At 50.6% G+C, this 17,699-nt stretch overlaps 4 protein-coding genes across 7 annotated transcripts in view; 2 read left to right on the top strand and 2 right to left on the bottom strand.

Moving 5' to 3' along the window:
* Positions 1-86: 86 nt before the first annotated feature.
* Positions 87-1,386, bottom strand: C14H1orf122 (chromosome 14 C1orf122 homolog). 2 transcript variants are annotated; one of them, XM_088791030.1, is made up of 3 exons: positions 1,254-1,386; positions 826-1,027; positions 87-567 (listed from the first exon to the last, which is right to left on the bottom strand). In XM_088791030.1, exons 2-3 carry the CDS (start codon positions 871-873, stop codon positions 472-474), a joined length of 144 nt encoding a protein of 47 aa, XP_088647156.1. In that variant the 5' UTR covers positions 874-1,027; positions 1,254-1,386; the 3' UTR covers positions 87-471. The 2 variants fall into 2 exon arrangements, with proteins under 2 accessions (XP_088647156.1, XP_074190520.2); XM_074334419.2 differs by having other exon boundaries at positions 1,120-1,258.
* On the top strand, positions 1,341-5,435 carry YRDC (yrdC N6-threonylcarbamoyltransferase domain containing). Its single transcript, XM_019726602.2, has 5 exons — positions 1,341-1,771; positions 2,342-2,456; positions 2,579-2,698; positions 4,106-4,248; positions 4,543-5,435. Exons 1-5 carry the CDS (start codon positions 1,341-1,343, stop codon positions 4,613-4,615), a joined length of 882 nt encoding a protein of 293 aa, XP_019582161.2. The 3' UTR covers positions 4,616-5,435.
* MANEAL (mannosidase endo-alpha like) lies at positions 5,420-12,200 on the bottom strand. Of its 2 annotated transcripts, XM_019726562.3 has the most exons (4): positions 11,132-12,200; positions 9,816-9,925; positions 8,833-8,909; positions 5,420-7,727 (listed from the first exon to the last, which is right to left on the bottom strand). In XM_019726562.3, exons 1-4 carry the CDS (start codon positions 11,676-11,678, stop codon positions 7,091-7,093), a joined length of 1,371 nt encoding a protein of 456 aa, XP_019582121.2. In that variant the 5' UTR covers positions 11,679-12,200; the 3' UTR covers positions 5,420-7,090. The 2 variants fall into 2 exon arrangements, with proteins under 2 accessions (XP_019582121.2, XP_074190517.2); XM_074334416.2 differs by lacking the exon at positions 11,132-12,200 and having other exon boundaries at positions 5,420-7,764; positions 9,816-9,920.
* Positions 9,920-17,699, top strand: part of EPHA10 (EPH receptor A10) — a 55,456-nt gene continuing 47,676 nt past the window's right edge. For both annotated transcript variants that reach the window (XM_088791029.1, XM_074334413.2), the window contains exon 1: positions 9,920-10,923. The gene's annotated coding sequence lies outside the window, so the exon portion shown is untranslated. The remainder of the gene's footprint in view (positions 10,924-17,699) is intronic.

The following is a 17,699-nucleotide window of genomic DNA, read 5'->3' as shown; positions in this document are numbered from 1 at the left end:
ACCCTGCCCAAGGCTGACAGCTTTCAACCACTTCCCCCTCCCGAGCCATCAGTCTTAGGGGACAGAAAGGAAAGGTCGGTCACCAGGAGAGTCTGCAGGTTTCCTTTTAATCAAGGCTCTGCTAAGTGTTTTGTGGGACAAGGAGCCCCCAAAGCATGAAATGGACATGTAATACCACCTGGATCCCCCAGAGCAGACCAGACCAGACCCCTCTGGCAAGCACTTCTGGTCTGCCCAAATCCGGGTAATCAGACTGGGTATTCCTTGGCTACATTTCAAAGCTCAGCACTGCCTTCAGCCAGGATGAAGTGGGAGTGAACCCAGCTGCTAGCAGAGCTGCCACCCCAGGCTGAGAGCCAAGATCCAGCCGCTGCCAGTGAAGACTGGCCCCTTTACTGAAGGGAGTTGTTCAAAGAGTCCAGCCACCAGCCCCAGGGAAGGAGAGAACTCAGGGCAACCGGCTCGGGATGGTCAAGGCTCCGCAGCTCCATCACCAGCGTCCTTTGGAAAGCCTCCTCTGGCGGAGATAGCTGGCTGTGGGGGCGCCCCGGGTTTAGCTGAGATGTTCTGGTTGAAACAGAAAGGAAAACAGTGAGGCTGGGAGGAAAGGCCTTAGGTTAGGCCCTGCAAGGGTATGGCCACTTGGCATTTGGATAGCACTGAACTTTTTCAGAGCCTCTTGCCGAGATGAAAGGAGGCGGGGTGTGTGTGTGGGGGGAGGGTAAAGCGGTGGGGGCACTCTCACCCTCCAGGGGAAGCTAGGGTTTAGCAAATCTAGCCAGTGAGCAGTTCCCACCTCCCAGGCAGCCCGGGGTGGGCACTGACCCCGCCACCAGCCGGCTCCGGGCGCCGACGGCCCAGCTGCCGCAGCATCTCCTCGCAGGCGGCGATGGTGTCCAAGAGTTGCCGCTGCCGCTGCTCCACCGCGTCCAGCAGCTGCTGGGCGCGCTCATCCCGGGGCGGCTGCGGGGGTGGCCTCCCGCCGAGCCCCAGCCCCGCCTTCCCACGGTCCACGCCGGCAGCCTCCCTGCCCCGGAGAGAGCGAGAGACAGACGGTCAGCGCTGGCGCTGGCGCGGGTTCCGAGCCCATTCCCCCCGCCCCGACGGGCCCCCTCTCACCCCCGTGACCAGTCTGAGCCCGGGCCCCATTCCATCTCTGCCTGCGCGCCCCGACCACCGCCCCCCTTTCGGCCGCCCCCCCTCCCCAGCGCTGCGCTAAGGCTCCGCAAAGCTGCGCCCCGCCCGGTCCCCACCGGTCTCCTTCAATCCTCCTGGGGGTCGCGGTCCCTTTAAGTTGCCGGGCGCGGAGGTGGGGCCGAGCCTCCCGGACCGGAAGCTGAATGGGCGCGTCACTTCCTCCCGGAAACGGGCCTGAGCGGATGTCTCCAGCGCGTCCGTGCAAGGGGCTGAGGGCCGCGGTGGCTGCCAGCGTGGGGTTGAGTGAGGGGCCTACGGGCTCCGCCCGAAGCGGCCGCCTCCTCCGCCCTCCGAGCCCCGCTCCGGCGGCGCCGGGGGCGCGGCTGTTGCGGCTCCCGGGGAGCGGAGCCGTGCGGGCCGCGAGCCCGGAGCGCGCCGGTTGGACCGAGGCGCTGCGGGCTGCGGTGGCCGAGCTGCGCGCCGGCGCCGTGGTGGCCGTCCCCACCGATACGCTGTACGGCCTGGCCTGCTCGGCGAGTTGCTCGGCGGCACTGGACGCTGTGTACCGCCTCAAGGGCCGCAGCGAGGCCAAGCCGCTGGCCGTGTGCCTGGGCCGCGTGGCCGACGTCTACAGGTAAGGCCGCCCCGACCCGGCCCCGCTGGGGGCGGCACCGCGGGAGGGGCTTCCGGTGACAGGCTTGGGAGACTGAGGCGCAGAGAGCGGGAGGGGCTTGTCCAAGCTCACCCAGGAATCCGGAACTGGAAATGTGTATGGAGCACTTACCGTCTGCCAGGCCCTGAACGAGATGCTGGGACGCAGCGATGAACGAGACAGGCAGGGCCCCTATTCTGGCGCTTCTGTGGTAATGGAGGGACTCCCACGGTTTAAAAAATAAAAAGGAGAAAAACACGGTAGCTTAATTGAGTAGGGAGTGCTTTGAAGAAAATAAAACACGGAGTGTGATAGCAGTGCAGCTGTTGTAGGCTCGGAGACCAGAGGCACGTGGGCTCCAAGCCTGGGGTGCTTCTCCGGAGCCCGACGCTCTGCCCAAGCTCTTAGGAAGATGGAGAGCGAAGACAGATGGATCCCATTATAGTTCCTCGGTCCTCCCCCTCCCCCCTTTTCTTGATCTGCCTAGAGTCTGGACTAGGACCAACAGTGGTCCTTCATTCTTGGATACATTTGTGCTCCTTTATTTCCCAGATATTGCCACGTGAGAGTACCTGAGGGACTCCTGAAAGACCTATTACCAGGACCAGTGACCCTGGTGATGGAACGCTCAGAGGAGCTCAATAAGGACCTGAACCCCTTCACCCCTGTGAGTCAGATTTTCTCGTGTCTCCAGACTCCTGCCATTTGGCTTTCACTAGGATCCAGTCCTGACCCATTCCCCCCACCCCTCTAATCTTTCTGATGATCCCCCTTTCCCTTTCCCCCTAGCTTGTAGGCATCCGCATACCTGACCACACCTTCATGCAGGACTTGGCCCAGATGTTTGGGGGACCGCTTGCTCTCACCAGCGCCAATCTCAGCTCCCAGGCCAGTTCTTTGAATGTTGAGGTAGGAGTTACCCAGTCCTTCTCCCAGAAATGTCAGCAGGCCAGACAGTTTCCTCTGAACCACTAGGATTGATGGTTCGCTGGAATTGCCTAGCAGGAGAGTCTAACTGTAGGAAGTCTGCCCAGTTGGCAAGGGATGGGGTGGGGGGAATCCAAGTTAAAGGAATCTTGGGTTTTATTACAGAGTTTGAGGGCGAAGGGAGAATTGGTGTTTTCTTTCTACCTTTTTAATAATAAGAAACATTATGGTAAATATAATTATTTTCTTCCTTTTTGTGGGGGTAGCAGTTGTTGGAGAATACAGTTAGGCAGTAAGTCTACAACAGTGCTATAAAGAAAGTTAAAGCTCCGAAAACTTAAATCACTTGTCCTAGAGACTCCGGACCCTATTTTATTACCTCTGCCATAAGCCAGGTCAAAGAAAGGATCATGCTAATGCTGTTTCAGCTTCATAGCTTAGAACAAATGAGGACACAAAGAAATGTTAACTTATCACACTTTTTTCTTACCGAACTTAAATGTAGAACATAACGAAGTGATGAGGTTTCCGTGCCCACACCTAGAAAGCGAGTTCAGGAGTCCTGGAAAGTGAGAGCTCAGCATGCCTTATTCTCAGACTGCAGGCTTTTACTCAGTCCTGGGGGCGATACTCGAAGCAGTGGGGAAGGGGGTGGGAGGAGGTATTCTTACCTTTGCAGCAAGCAATTGACCTATCCGACACAGTAACTGGTATTCATGATTTCCCCATCCCTAATTTTCAGGCCTAACTGCCACTGCAGTGTCTTCATAAAGGGTCGGGGTGGAGGAGTGGGCAATGCCCTAGCTCAGAATGGAGAACCCTTCCTGTAGCCCAAGGATTGGGTGTTAGTGGCACTTGCAGAGTCCACCCTGTTTTCTTCTCCCTACCCTGATCCAGAGTTCCCCTGAAATTCAGGATCAGAGTTAGAAGGACCCTTAGAGATCATCTATTCCAGCTCCCTTAATTTTACAGCTCTAGATAAAGTAACTTGAATGTGGTCACACAGATATGGTGGCAAGTCCAGGGTAGAGCCCACATCTTTGGACTCCCACCTAGGCCTCCACTATTGTACTTACACCTCCCCGACAGAAACGATGTGTGGAAATTCCTCTTTGCACAGCAAGATAGTCTTTAAGCTCTAGATAGGTGTGTGGGGGCTGGGGGCCTCCAAACCTCATAGGATGTAGTGCCCGGGGTCCTAATGCAGTGTCCTTAGCACAGCTAACCTTAACTAAATGAGCTTCCTTCCTCTGTACAGTAGGCCTCTGCTTAGGCCTACTGTTTTTTCAAACTGTGCAGCCTTCGTTTTACTTATGAACCCTGCCTGTAGCATGACATCATTGCATGTGCGAGGGGTAGTGTCCATGCTCTTCCTCTTCCTCCTCTTAGGAGTTCCAGGACCTCTGGCCTGAGTTGTCCCTGGTCATTGACGGGGGACCAATTGGGAATGGCCAGAGCCCTGAGTGTCGCCTAGGCTCAACTGTGATTGACTTGTCTGTGCCTGGAAAGTTTGACATCATTCGTCCAGGCTGGTGAGTCTCTTTCCTTTGTCATGGGGATAGAATTTGAGGGAGGATGGGAGATGCAAAAAAGGCCTTGACAAAATAAAGGTTGTCACATTCTCTTGCCCTGATAGGGATGAGCAGGTTTAGAGAAGTGGTGGATGGAGTGGGACTAAGTTTGCTGGCTTTTTCAGGATTCAAAAGGATTCATCAAGGGTTCGATGAACAGAGAGTAGAGAGTTTAGAGGTCCCTGATCACCAGACTCTGCAGGGCTCAGGGCTTTGAGAAGTCAGGCTCTTAATTATCCTCCATTTCCTCCTCAGTGCCCTGGAAAGTACTACAGCTGTCCTCCAACAGAAGTATGGGCTGCTCCCCTCACACGGATCCTGCTTGTGAAACTCAGGAGGGAGGGCCCAGGGACTGGTGTTGAATGCTGTGTGTCTGTCTGCTGGTGGCTGGCAAGGCCTCATTTGCAGAGGCCACTACGGCTCCAAACTAGTCTGACCCTTGAAGGCAGTGTCTGCACACTAGACCAGGCCCCAGGAGCTGCTGGTTTAGCCTCATCCCTGGGGGCGAGGTGGTAGTCTGTAATGTCATGGATCAGCCAAAAGCTGAATGGAGACTAAGAACATTCCTAGGATGTTCTTCTGATAAGTTCCTTCTCTCTCTCTTTTTTTTAACATTTGAAAAATAATTTAAATAGATTTAGAATCCAGTGAGAGCCTCCTCTCAGGTAGGTGGTGACATTTAAGGTCCAAATGAGCTAGAGTAGCCACTGGTGCTGTTTAAAAGTCTCAAGTGACCAAAGGCATGACTTTGTGAACCAGGTTAGGATAAAGATTGCAGAGCCACAGGCCAAACACTATTTCCTCTGAACTCTAGGGGCTGGGGGTGTGACGTGCTGCAATTGCCTGGCAGAGAATCGTTTGATCTAAGGGTAGGAAGTCAGCTCACTTGGCAAGGGGTAGAGGTGGGGGGGTCCAAATTAAAGAATATTGGAAAATAAATCTCTACTATCCCTTTCAACCAGTGACTTTCTGCTTATTCATAAAGTAAATTATACCTATAATACCTTTATTTAAATCCAGTGTCTACTCAGCAGCCTTGATCTGTATTCATATGTATATTAAGTGCTAAAAATTATTGTTGGGCATTTGAACTTTGTTTTTCTTTAATAGAAAATAATGCTGCTATTAAACATCTTTGTTAAATGGTTTATTTTTCTTCTTTGAATTATTTCTTTAGGGTAGGATTACTAGATCAAAGTGTGTGAACATTTTTATGACTCTTGATACAGATTAGCCTTTAAAAGAACTAAATCAGGTTGCTTGACGTCAGCAATGTGTGAGAATTGCTACCCTTGTCCTCTAGGGCATTGCTGTACTTTTAGTATTTTTCAAATTGTTTATGTGTGAAATGAGGCCTCAGTGTTACTCCCTTCTGTAAATTATTACAGGTTACCATCTAGCCCTTTTCACCTGTCCCTGCCTGCCTTGGTTTCCCCACTAAGTCACAAGCAAGGTGACCAGGCCTACCCCATCCATCAGTGGGGTTTAGTATCAGTTACCTAACTGCAGCTGAGAGTCCTTGTGGTACCGATAGGGCCCACTACTTCCCCTCCATCCAGAATTAGGATTTAGTCTTGAGACCATAAACTCAGTGGTTTCCAACACACATTGTCAAGTAGATCCTAAGAATCTTGCAAGAAGTTGTCCCCAGGCCTGCTTTGAAGGTCTCTACAACTAGCATATCAGGTGTGTGTTTTTTTGTAAAGAAGCAGTGGTTTGTTAAATCATTCCCTCGAAATCTTGTTTAAACGACTAGTTTCTTAAGCAAACTCACTCTTCATTGTGCTAACACTGTAGCCATCCCACATTCAATTTGTCAGAGTCGGAGGAGTCAGGGACAGAATTTGTGAAGTTTTGAAGAGCAAAAGGAATGCTTACTTGAGAATACCATGTCATATTTAATACAAATCACAGCAGCATTGAAAATGGCTCTCGTGAATGGGCCCCATTCACGTTAGGCAGCTACAGGGAGAGGGATGTTCTGGTCGTCTCCCTGGAGCTAAATGTTCATCTGGGAAAATGGAGGCTCTGGACCACAGAGGTATTTTCTTAGAGGAAACAACTGAACTCCCAGTACTGGGTAAAAATGTAGGAAGGAAGAACCCATAGCTGTGCTCAGGCACTAGCCACAAGGCTACACCAAATAAGGGAAGCTGGGTCCTATAATGGCAGGAAGACAGGAACCATTCCTGGTCATTTGCACCCAGCACCTGGCAAGGTGCTCTGTTAGTCTGCATTGAATAAATGTGTAAATGCTCAGGATTACTTCCTGAAAATTGGGTTCAGGGATATACTGGGAAGAGCTTAAACATAAAATTTCCCTTTTAGGAAGTCTCAAATATGATTCCCTAACTTGGAGAAGACAGACGATGTAGGAAGGCGGCCTGAAGAGGGGATACAGGCTGGCCGAAGGGAGCAGGGTGCATGCTATAGCCGAGAACCCTGACACCCTTCTAAGAGCAGTGATTTGGTGACTCCACTACACCACACCAACCTGCTGATTTCAAAGCTAGAAGGGATTCTTTTCAGTGTTCTGACTGAGGATATGGAGCTGCCCTGGGCTAATTCCAGACACCTGGCAGCCTCTACATTTCCCTTTCCTGTCACTGCAGAACACCCCCGCACCACCCGCCTGAGGAACAGGCTGTGTTCCTACACGGGCCCAGGCTTGGGCCCACCCAGAAGCACCCAGCTATGGACTTGGAGACAAGCAAATGCCTACAATCTCAGCTGAGCCCCACGTCGTGGCGACATCGTCCAGTGAGGCTCGGACATCAGCACCTCATGCCCGTTTGCAGGCCCCTCACATCAGCCACTGCTCCTTCTCTTTGATGAAGTGCTCCGCCCAGCGGCGAGTCAGCTCCAGGTACAGGCTGGGCTGATGAGGCAGGTAGTCCAAGTACAGACGAGTTGGTGTCTTTTTGGGAATCGCCTTCTCAATCTGGGTGCCCTCATGCCATTCATTGAAAGAGGTGATGGAGACAATCTCAGGCCTCACTGTCAGGGCTGCCTGCAGGGCTGTCTCATAGTACTTGCCATTGACCCTGTTCCGTGTATTGTGGTTGTTCCAGGGCCGAATGCTGGTGTCAATGTAGCCAGGCCCCACACTGGGAATGAACATGAGGTTGTTGGCATCGCAGAAGTTTTTCACAGCTTTCCAGTTCTGATGGGAGGAGCCGAAGGAGAAACCGTTGGAGGCAAAGTAGGTGTACATACCATCAAATCCAGCAGCCAGGATGTCATGGGTGTGGCCCTCCTCCACCAGCAGCGCTATGAAGACCCCATCATAGGGGGTGTTGCGGATTGAGTGGGGCCCGTTTGGTGTCAGGAGGTGGGCCCAGGCCTCAGGGGATGTCAGGTATGAGTCGTAGATATAAAAGAGTGGGAGGCTCTTACCCATGCTGTTCTTATAGCGGTAAAATGCGCCATGGGAGCCATACCTGAGGAGCAGGAGGAAGAAGAACCTGAGCTGGCGACCTAGGATGGGAGAAGCCAGCACAGCTGTGGGACCAGCCATGGATGAGAGCTTTCCTGATGCCTGAGCACAATTTTGGATCCAGCCGGTCTCCACAATTGGACTCATCGTGCCAAGCAAGAACCTAGTTCCCGCCCTCCTCTCCCTAGACTTGCCACTCCTTTATTCAAGACTCACTTCCCTGCCCTAGGCCAAGTCACCATCTTCTATCTGGATTTCAGCGACAGCCACCTAATTGGTCTCCAGGCACCCACTTTCCACCTCCCTACAATCCGCTTGCTTTGTAAAGTGTAAGTCAGGTCTGATTGCATCTTGCCAGGACCTGCACGACCTCATTTACTTGACCTGGGCCTGCCCACCTCCATTCCTGCTATGAGTTATCGCTACACTCCAGCTACACTGGCCTCCTCACCTGCTGTCAGGCTTGTCCCATCATACGGCCTTTGCATCTGACAGCCCTCTGCCTGGAATTTTCTGCCTGCCCCAGATCTTTGCAGAGCCAACTCTTCAGTTAGGTGTTTGCTCACATGTCATCTCAGAGAGCTCACTTGACCACATTCTAAAGTACTTTTTCAGACACACTCTAACACAACACCCTGCTTTATTATTTTTTATAGTATGGATCACTATTTGAATTTTCACGTGTAACTACTGTCTGCTCCACTGCCGCCGCCCCCCCCAACACATTAGAATATAAACTTTGCTAGTCCTCATTACTGTACAACTGGGGCGTAGGACAGTGCCTAGACACCTAAAGGCATTCAATAAATACTGTTTTAATGAATGAATGACACGTGCAAGCACTGTACAAGCCATTTTCACATATGTTAACTCATGTAACTCTCATATGAGTAAGACTCAAAGATCAAAAGACCTGCCTCTGATCACAGATTGGAGGCTGCAGAACCAGAATTCACACCAAGGCTGCTGACTCCAAGCCCGGTACTCTTACTGTACAATAACTGCTGGGGACAGGTATTCTGCCCTCGTGTCTCCTGACCTGCCCCTTCAAACCTGTCCCTACTCCTATTTTGATCCCCACCAAAATCCAGGCCCCAGAGCAGCCTTACATATCAATGATGTACTTGATGTTGTCGTGCAGAGTGATGTCATCCCGTCCCTTGTAGGGTTGGATGTGGAAGGCCACCTGCCACAAACAGAGGTGATACTAGTTAGGTGAGGATCTCTCCAAGGGTCGCAGCCGATAAGGCTCATGCTCCAACCATGGCCTGGGGCAAGGCTGAGCTCAGGGAAGGGCCTAGCAGTGGTGGGCACAATAGAGAGAAAGCAGCCACTGCCCTCAGGGGCAGAAATGGAGGGGCAAGAAGTTTGCCCACTTCCCACAGCTGGGCATCTGGGAGTCATTCTTATGGGCTATTGCAGGGTGGCTAATAGGTTTCAACTTATGTGCCAGCTCCAAGTGATTGGCACTAGCTGCCTGAGTCTATGGGAAAAAGCATAGTGAGGCTGTGTCAATGGGATGGGAAAATGTGCTACGGCCTGTTAAATGTGTTGGTGATGGGCTCAGGGCCGGGAGTGGGTCTCCGCTCTGTCGTGTTTCTTCTTTTGTTTTGCCACAGGACTTGGCTTGGTACATGTGGGGAAATAACTAGACATGCTTAGCTCAGCCCGTCACTCTTGAAAGTGAGCCTGTCTGTTGAAACACTTACGTGCCCTGCTCCTTAAGGCCCAGCACTGCCTCCCACTAGGGAGCTGAGGCTGGAGTTCACTCAGTTTTGGGGCCCATTCGGCCCTTGCCTGCCCTCTATCTGGGGTCAGGGTCTTGAACCTAACCTCTATTATTGTGATATTTAGTCTCCCATTTCCCCTATATTTAGTTTTCCCAACTTTTTTTTTTTTTCAGAATTGAAGAAAATAAGAATGACATAGGCATTATTTATTAGAACCCCCCCCCCCAATGCCACACTTGCCACCTATTTGCCATACCTAGGCTAATGCCAAGAACTTCGGTAGCGGCACTATCCCTGTGGGCAGAGGAGGGGAAATCTCCAGAATGGGCCAAAGAACACTTGATCTCTTTTTGAAGACTCACCTGGATGTTGTACTGATGGGCGGTGTCCAGAATGGCAGGCACCAGGTCATCTGAGGGTTCCCCATTATCATCAGCCATGCCAGGTGGATACCAGGACAGGACCAGGACGCCTGAGACACAACACAGAAGCTACTTCAGAGACTCACAGTATCCCCACAACAGAGATTTGTTTCCTCACAAACCATCTCCAACTGCAGAATGGTTTCTGAATGAAACCTAGAGTGAGGATCCTGCCAGGTTCACTTCCTGCAGATCATATTCCAAAGCCTGGTGCACCGGAGCTGTCCACGCCCGCGGTGCTGAAGCGCAGCGGCAGGGGAACAACGCACCAGGCCCGAAAGGAGCCTGAGCAAAGCCCGGGTATGAGCTGGGCTTTCACTGACATTAACAAGTAGTAGAACAAAGGGAAATGGGTGGACAGTGCCACACCCACCTGGAAACCACAGTCCTATCTCTGGAGGAGAAGAGTACCTCTGAGGTCCTGCAAGGAGAAAAGCCCTGAACAGAAGTCATCTTCCCATGGGCAATACATTTGTTTAGACTGTCCCTCTAGGCTGTAAAATCCTGTGTTATCTGTGAATACTTCCTATCATCGTTTCTGGCATTCAGTTTTTTTCTCTCACTTGCTAATCGTTTCCAGATAAATTGAAATGTACTGTAAAATGCAGAATTCAGTGACAAAATCTGAAACAAGTGAGCTTCCTACCCTACCATGCCTACAAAGGAGGCTCCCAGGGACCTCTTTTCAAGCAAAGTACTTGATGAAAAGCTCCTGGACCCCCTACTGCAAACAGAGCAGGGTCCATCATGCAATGTGGGCAAACTTTCCTTCCTGCAGCCAGCAAAAGCAGGAAGGGCTGCTGCTCTACCCTGTACCTGGTGTGAAAGCAGAGGCCATCCCAGGCACTACTCTGAATCCCAGACTCCTGCGGGGCCAGGATATACAGGCTTCACTTACCCAAACCTAGAAGCCCAATAGACATGAAGACTCTGCCTCCCTCTCCTCACTGTCTCTACCTGGGTCAGTTCTGGCGCAGACTCCTTCCACTGACCTAGCTGCTCCGCCCTTTGAAAGGGCCCCGGAATTGTGGAGCACCAGAAGGCAAAGGTGGGTGAGTCTGAATACTAGGAAGGGGGGGGGGGGTGCCTAGTGGTGAGCACAGAATGAGAATAGAAGGGAAGGGGTAAGAAGCCAGGCTGAAGGGTGAGTGGGGCCAAAAGGCCCAGTGACTGACTGAACCAGCATGAGTTAGGGTGTGGGAAAGAAGAAGGGCTAGGTTGGGGGATAGGACTGCTCGGGGGTCGCGAGTACTCACCGATGGCGGCTTCCTTGAGCTGGGTCATGTGCTCCCGCAGCACGTCAGGGTCCCGGGAGCTGTAGGGCCCCAGCTTCGGGTAGAAACTGGAGCCCAAGTCGTCGGGGGGATTATGGCGGCCGCGGGGGTAGCTGGCCGAGATCTTGGGGTCCCAGTGTGGCACCATGACGTGGTCCCAGTGAATGTAGTGACCCTCGCGCTGCGGGCTCCCATACCATGAGTAGTAGAAGGCGTGCAGGTCCGAGTAGACACGCAAACTCTGCCCGGGGACGGGCTCGGCCTCCGCGGGGGCCGGCCCCGGGGGGCTGCCCGGGCCCGCGGTGCGGGGCCGAGGCGGCGGCGGCGGGGCGGCGGGGACTGCCGGGGCCCCGGCGGCGGGCGCGGGGGCCCCCTCCGGGCGACGCTCAAAGGGCGCCAGCTCCAGGCCTGGACCCAGAGCAGGGAGTCCGTCGGGGGCTTTGAGCGTGCGCAGGCCCATGAGAGTGCCGAAGGCGAAGAGCAGCACCAGGAACAGCGCGATGCAAGCGCGTCGCCGCCGCCGGGCCATGGCGGCCCCTGAGCTCCTCGCGTCCCGCCCGGCTACCTCCTGGAGCGCCGCGCCATGGCCGCCGGCTCTGCTCCAGCACGCCGCGTAGCCCGCGCGCGTCCCAGGGAGACGGCGACGCGGAGCGCCGGGCGCGGCGTGGGCGGCTCCCCGCCTCCCCCGCAGTGCGGGCGGGCCCGGCACACAGAGAATGCAGGCGGCGCAGACCAAGTGGTCGCGAGCCGAGGGGGAGTGGACGCAGAGGAGATGCTGAGCACGGCCGAAATGCGAGTTCCCGAGTCAGAGACCAGAGCCTGAGTCAAGCCTCTTGGTCCGCGGAGGATTTGTCGCCTTTCAGGCTGGGGCAGCGTAGTGGAGGCGCCGAGTAGGGGAAAGGAATGCCCTCCTAGAGCCCAGGAGAAGGTCCATCCTGGCGGCGGTGCTGGAGGGCGTGGGAGCAGATAGATGGCAGTGTGGGGGAGAAAGCGAGTATCTATGGTTGTCCCTCTGTCCAACGACCTTCTTCCCCACTGATCCCTCTTTACGGACTTCGCCGACCCCCTCCCTACTGAGCTCAATGACCTCCCTCGTTTGCCCCAGATCCCCCATCTCTCCGACCCCCTCTCACGCACCCCAGCCTCTGAAGCCTGGGGAAAGGGACATGGGGGAAAACCCAGGCGTCAGACCCCACACACTGGCTAGAACACCGAAGGACGAGAGAGACCGGGCGCAGGGTTACATGGATCTGTGCCAAACCCAAGGGGCAGGACTACCTCACCGGAGCTCTTGTCATTGTCCAGACTGCCTGGTCTCAGGCCTGTCGTCCTGAGCCCTAAGTCTGTCCTGGGACAAGCTGCTAGAGTCGGTGGGGACTAAAGGAGAGGGTTCCCTTAAAGCAGTTTTTACAGAGCCTGACAAAATAAGCACTCAATACACATTTGCTGTTCATTCTGGACTCTGAGCTCCAGAGGTCAGGCCCCAGGTCATATTTACCTTTTTAGATTCTGAGGGCTGCGAGAACAGGGTCTACCTCTCAGTTCCCGGGGCTGTTTGTTAAACCAGACTCAGATGTGATATTCTATAGACGAGGATAAGGTTTTCGCTCGACATGGATTGGTTCCTACCCTGCATTATTAATTATTTCATTCATTCAGAAAATAATACTGTTCATTGTCTGCCTCCTTCACTGGTCCCTGATGACAACAACTTTGTTTCATCAGCTGCTCTGCCTGCAGTGTCTAAAACAGAGCTTGGCATAATAGTAGGCACTAGATTCTTATTTCTTAAGTAAATGAATTGTAGGAAACTCAAGAAGAGGAGGAGCCATTGGGAAATGTGGGTAGGTCTGGAGCCCAGGAAAGTGAGTATGCGAAAATTCATGGTAATAAGTGTGAATTAAGTAGAATGCTTTCAGCTCCAACTAGCAGACACCTGATTCAAACTGGCTTATACAATATGGAAATGTATAATACCATCTCAAAATGCAGCAAGTCCAATGGTAGGACAGAATGAATAGATTCCCAGGTTCAACAATGTCATTAGGAAGTTGAGATGATTCCATCTCTCTGCTGTCCCCTCATGGACTTTATACCAAAACTCGCTCCCCTTACATCACAAAATGACTGCCACAGGCAGTTGAGGCTGCATGCTTCTTTATCCCATCTAACAGGCAACAGGGAGACTGATTCCTCCTTCCCGAAAATCCTATGCAAGCATCTCTTTGAATCTCATTGGCCTAATCTGGTTTAGGCCCATTAATCCCAATGAGAAGAGGAAAAGCATAAGGATGGAACTCTCAGGAACCCCAGCAATAATGGGTTGGGCAGAGGAAGGAGAGTATGTGGAGGAAACTGAGACAGGATCATTAAAGAGGAAGTAAGAGAATTGGGAGTGGGTGGTGATGGTTTTAGGTAACCAGTGGGAAGGGGTCCCCAGCTCTCAGTCATTTCACTGTTTCTGGAAATGCCATGCAACATAATGATGGTCCCCACTGGCCATACCTGGAGTCCTTGACACTACCGCCCAGCTATAATGGTTCAATCCAGGGCTAAACTCTGACCCAAGATGAACCAATGATAGAGCCTGGTTTCCCTTGTACCAATCATGGACAGTGACCCAAGCGTTGTCAGTTAAAGTCCTTCTGTGGGATTTTCGTCTCTGGTGCTGATAGATTCAGACTTTTTCTATAAATGTCACACCATTAGAGGAAAAAGAACAAGGGACAGAGAAGAACTTAGTGGTACTAGAGTCCCTGATTTCAATTTTCCTTGAGGTCTGGTTTAAGTGTGAAACACTGAAATAATCTTCTAGTAAAGTTACCCTTTTATTCTAAGCAAGATGAGCTCATGAAGTAGAGTTTATTGGTTGCCTGTCAATCTCAAGCAGAGATTGAGAAAGGGACTTGGGAGCAGGGAGGTCATTTAGGAAGTAATCCTAGGAAGCAAGAGTGAGGAATTAAGGAGAATGAGACAAGAAAGGAAGGAAAGCCAAACTAATGGTGCACTATGGAGGTTGCTGCTATAGATAATAGGGCTTTGTTTCCACTAGGATGTCTTGAGAAGTGTACAAATGTCTTCCAGAATTAAGATGTGTGAGGCTAAAGCAGTTACCTACTGGCTCCTCTCTTCCACTGGTTGAGCGTTTTCCATAGAGCTGTTAACTTCCTCTCACTTCTGGTTTCCTTTGTGCCAATTAAGCTCCCATGATACCAGGACGGTCTAGAGGCAGGCATAAAGACTGACACATTGTATGTTTGAAGTGGGATGCTGTCGGTGAGAGGTAAGTCTAGGCTTGCACAGAACTAACTGTCCACCTTAACTGTGCTGTCATAACAAGTTACTACAAACTTAGCAGCTTGAAACAGCACAAAAATGTGTTATCTCACAGTTTCTCTAAGTCAAAAGTCCGGGCACAGTGTGGCTGAGCTGGTTCTCTGCCTAGAGTCTCACAAGACCAAAATCAAAGTGTTGGCAGGACTGTGCTCCTTTGTGGAGACTTTAGGAACAAATTGACGTCCCAGATCATTGGCAGAATTCAATTCTATGCCAGTATAGGACTGAGGTCCCATTCTTTTGCTAGCTTTCAGTTGGGGGTCTTTCTCACCTACTAGAGGGTGCTTGCATTTCTTGGCTTATGGCCCCCTTCTTCCATCTTCAAAGCCAGCAATATCAGGTCCAGTCTTTCTCACATTTTGAATCTCTCTGACCTCCTCTTCTCCCTCATCTCTCCTACCTTCCTCTTCTACTTTAAGAGCTCCTGTGATATATTAGGACTACTTAGATACTTGAGGAGAATTTCCCTATTTTAAGGTCATTTGATTTATAACCTTAATTCCATCTGCAAAGTCCCTTCACAGCAGCAACTAGGTTAGTGTTTGAATGAATAAGAGGATGAATCTTGGGAATAGGGACATCTTTAGAATTCTGCCTACCACAGAAGCTGCTGTTGAAATCAAAGTGGGCCAAGGGGGTGTGACATGTGGCTTCAAAGATGTCTGCTACACCCACTCTATCAGTTAGAATGGGTCCAGCTGCATATAAGGGAAATAGCTAAATATGGCTTAAAGAAGTGCTTGTCAAACTGTAATGAGCACATCAATCCCATGGAGATTTTGTTAAAATGCAGATTCTGATCTGTAGGTCAGGGATGAGCCTGAGATTCTGCATTTCAAGTAAGATTGCAGGTGGTACTGATTCTGGTAGTGTTAGACCACATTTTAGGACTTAAAGTACGTGGGGCTTATTACTCCAGATTTTGAGGAGTCTTCAGGTAGGCTGGTTTTAGGGATGGTTAATCCCGTAGTTCAAAGACCCTGGGCCATCAGATCATGTTGTCTATGGTTTCTTTGGCCTTCCCCTCAAAGGATAGAAGCAGTTCCAAGCATCATATTCCCACATGACAATATCCAGACGCAGAAGAGGAAATGGCTGTCTTTTAAAAAATAAGATAAACTCTTCCAGAGCTCTGTTGACTTCTCATCACTTCTCATTGGCCAGAATTCTGTTATGTGCTCAAGCTTAAGCCAATCCTTTGCCGAGGCCATTCAGAGAAGGGTGAATGAAATCAGAAAGAAGGGAGGAAATTATTGGAGTTGGTTAAACAGCCAAGACTGTGTCTCACATCTACCCAGAGTCTATTCCTCCCTTTTTCACTATGTTGAGAGAGCCGCCCTCCCCACTGTGTCAGGAGATGGCAGATTCACTCTGCGGGAAAGTGGAACAAAAGTATTTCCTGACTCAGGGGCACCAGGCAACATTAGAGGCAGAGATGAGGTGCCATGTTGAAATCCAGGGGAACAAGTGAAAATATCCATAACGAGTGGTAAGAATTCCAGCCCGGAGAAATCTTCCAAGCAGAAGTCTGACTGACTCCTCTCTGGAGTAAAAGAAAGACCCTTGAGAAAAATCCTACACATACTGAAAAGTTAGCTCACTGCCTGATCAATCCAGAGTGAAATACATGAGTCAGAAAATCTGGCCCTTGCATTTAGATTTTTCAATCAGCTTTCTAGTGCCTCACTCTAAACATGAAAAACCAGCCAATGATTCCCAGACATTTAGTGGAAGCCTCTTACGTGAAAGGCAGAGATAAAAATATGCAAACAAACAAAGATCAAGAGAGTAAGAACAAGAATGACTAGACCAAAGGAAACAAAAATAAATTAGCAAGCCACCTAAAACAAGCAAAAGACAAAACCCCAGGGTGATAGCTGTGCCAGTCCAGAAAGCAGTCTGCCATGACAGGAGCAGGAAGATGCCCCAGGACAGGTGTCCCAAGAACAACTGAAATTGATAGATACCCTGATCTATAACCCCCTCCCAGGTCTCCTCTTACATTGTCCTGATGTGACTATTATTTTAGATTAAATCAGTAGTGGATACATTACATTATAGAATATTTTTACTGTTGAGCCAAGTGTGAACTATGATTACATTTCCTTCCTTGTAAAATTTTTGTTTCTTCTGGAGTTAATAATTTCTTTTTATTTGTTTTCTATATCTTTATTAATTGTTTTTCCTAAACTCTCCAATGCAACGCTAAAACTCTTTTAAATACTGTTTTTTACACAGTTCCCATATTACACAGTTCCCATCCAGACTGACTGGATGTCTGTCAGTCAGTGAATAAACGGAGTGGTCCGGTGATGGTAAATGCTATAGAGAAAAGCAAAGCAGGAGTAGGGGAGAGGGAGTGCCAGGGTGGGGAAGTTTTGTAAATTTTAGTCGGCTGGTCAGAGAAGACCTCACTGTAAGGGTGAATTGAAGGGAGAAAGGAAGGAAACTATGCAGACATTTGGAGGATGAGAGTTCCAAGCAAAGGGTAGAGCAAGTTCAAAGTCCTGGAGACAGGAACATGCCTGGTGTGGTCTTCATGCATCTATTAGAATTTTCTCTTGCGTTTTTTACTGTCACTTCCACAATCTACTTCCCCATCCTAGGGCACCCCAATATCTTAGGCATCCATATTCAAACTTTGGTCACTACTGGTTCACTTTTTTATTCCCAGTATCCAAATGGTGACCAAATCATATTGATACTGCTTGCAACACATTATAAGTTTTTCTGTTTTTCTATATTCCCCCTGTCACCATATCAACCCTATAATGATAGAAATTCTAGGACATTAGGACTCTAAGGACCCTTAGAGAGTATCTGGTATAACTCTTATCTTACTGAGGCCCAAATGAAGTTACTGCTCTGAACTCTCAGCCGGGTCTCTGGAGTACAAGGCAAAGGTGGATTACATCAACCTGAGTCTGCCCCCTGCCCAAATCCTATCCATTTGCCCACTGCCCACGAACGAAAGCTCCCTGTACACTGCCTCATTCCTCCCCCACTGCCCTGCAGTGATATTCTGGTCTGTCCTGGTGAGGCTTTCCTCAGATGCTGAGCTGACGTGATTTCCTCCATCTCCAACGAACCCAACATTCAAGTTACATTGGCCTTCCCTGTTCCTCGAACATGCCATGTTCATGTCTGCCTTTAATTCTACACTTCAGCTCATCTCTTTTCTGTAATAGCCTTTCTTTTTCCTTCCTGTTCTATT

The sequence above is a fragment of the Rhinolophus sinicus genome, chromosome 14, assembly GCF_057876585.1.
Source record: "Rhinolophus sinicus isolate RSI-liver-muscle chromosome 14, RSI-T2T, whole genome shotgun sequence".
NCBI classification, from domain to species: Eukaryota; Metazoa; Chordata; class Mammalia; order Chiroptera; family Rhinolophidae; genus Rhinolophus; species Rhinolophus sinicus.
This window is presented reverse-complemented; position numbering and strand designations above follow the sequence as displayed.

Coding starts and splice junctions, on each gene's coding strand:
- C14H1orf122 (XM_074334419.2), bottom strand. CDS start 1,154: ATGGAATGGGGCCCGGGCTCAGACTGGTCACGGGG. Junction 1,028..1,119: donor GGCTCAGACTGGTCACGGGG/GTGAGAGGGGGC, acceptor TCTCCGGGGCAG/GGAGGCTGCCGGCGTGGACC. Junction 568..825: donor CGGAGCCGGCTGGTGGCGGG/GTCAGTGCCCAC, acceptor TGTTTCAACCAG/AACATCTCAGCTAAACCCGG.
- YRDC (XM_019726602.2), top strand. CDS start 1,341: ATGGGCGCGTCACTTCCTCCCGGAAACGGGCCTGAGCGGATGTCTCCA. Junction 1,772..2,341: donor CGCGTGGCCGACGTCTACAG/GTAAGGCCGCCC, acceptor TTTATTTCCCAG/ATATTGCCACGTGAGAGTAC. Junction 2,457..2,578: donor ACCTGAACCCCTTCACCCCT/GTGAGTCAGATT, acceptor CTTTCCCCCTAG/CTTGTAGGCATCCGCATACC.
- MANEAL (XM_019726562.3), bottom strand. CDS start 11,678: ATGGCCCGGCGGCGGCGACGCGCTTGCATCGCGCTGTTCCTGGTGCTG. Junction 9,926..11,131: donor GCTCAAGGAAGCCGCCATCG/GTGAGTACTCGC, acceptor GTTGTGTCTCAG/GCGTCCTGGTCCTGTCCTGG. Junction 7,728..8,832: donor ATCAAGTACATCATTGATAT/GTAAGGCTGCTC, acceptor CCTGCTCCTCAG/GTATGGCTCCCATGGCGCAT.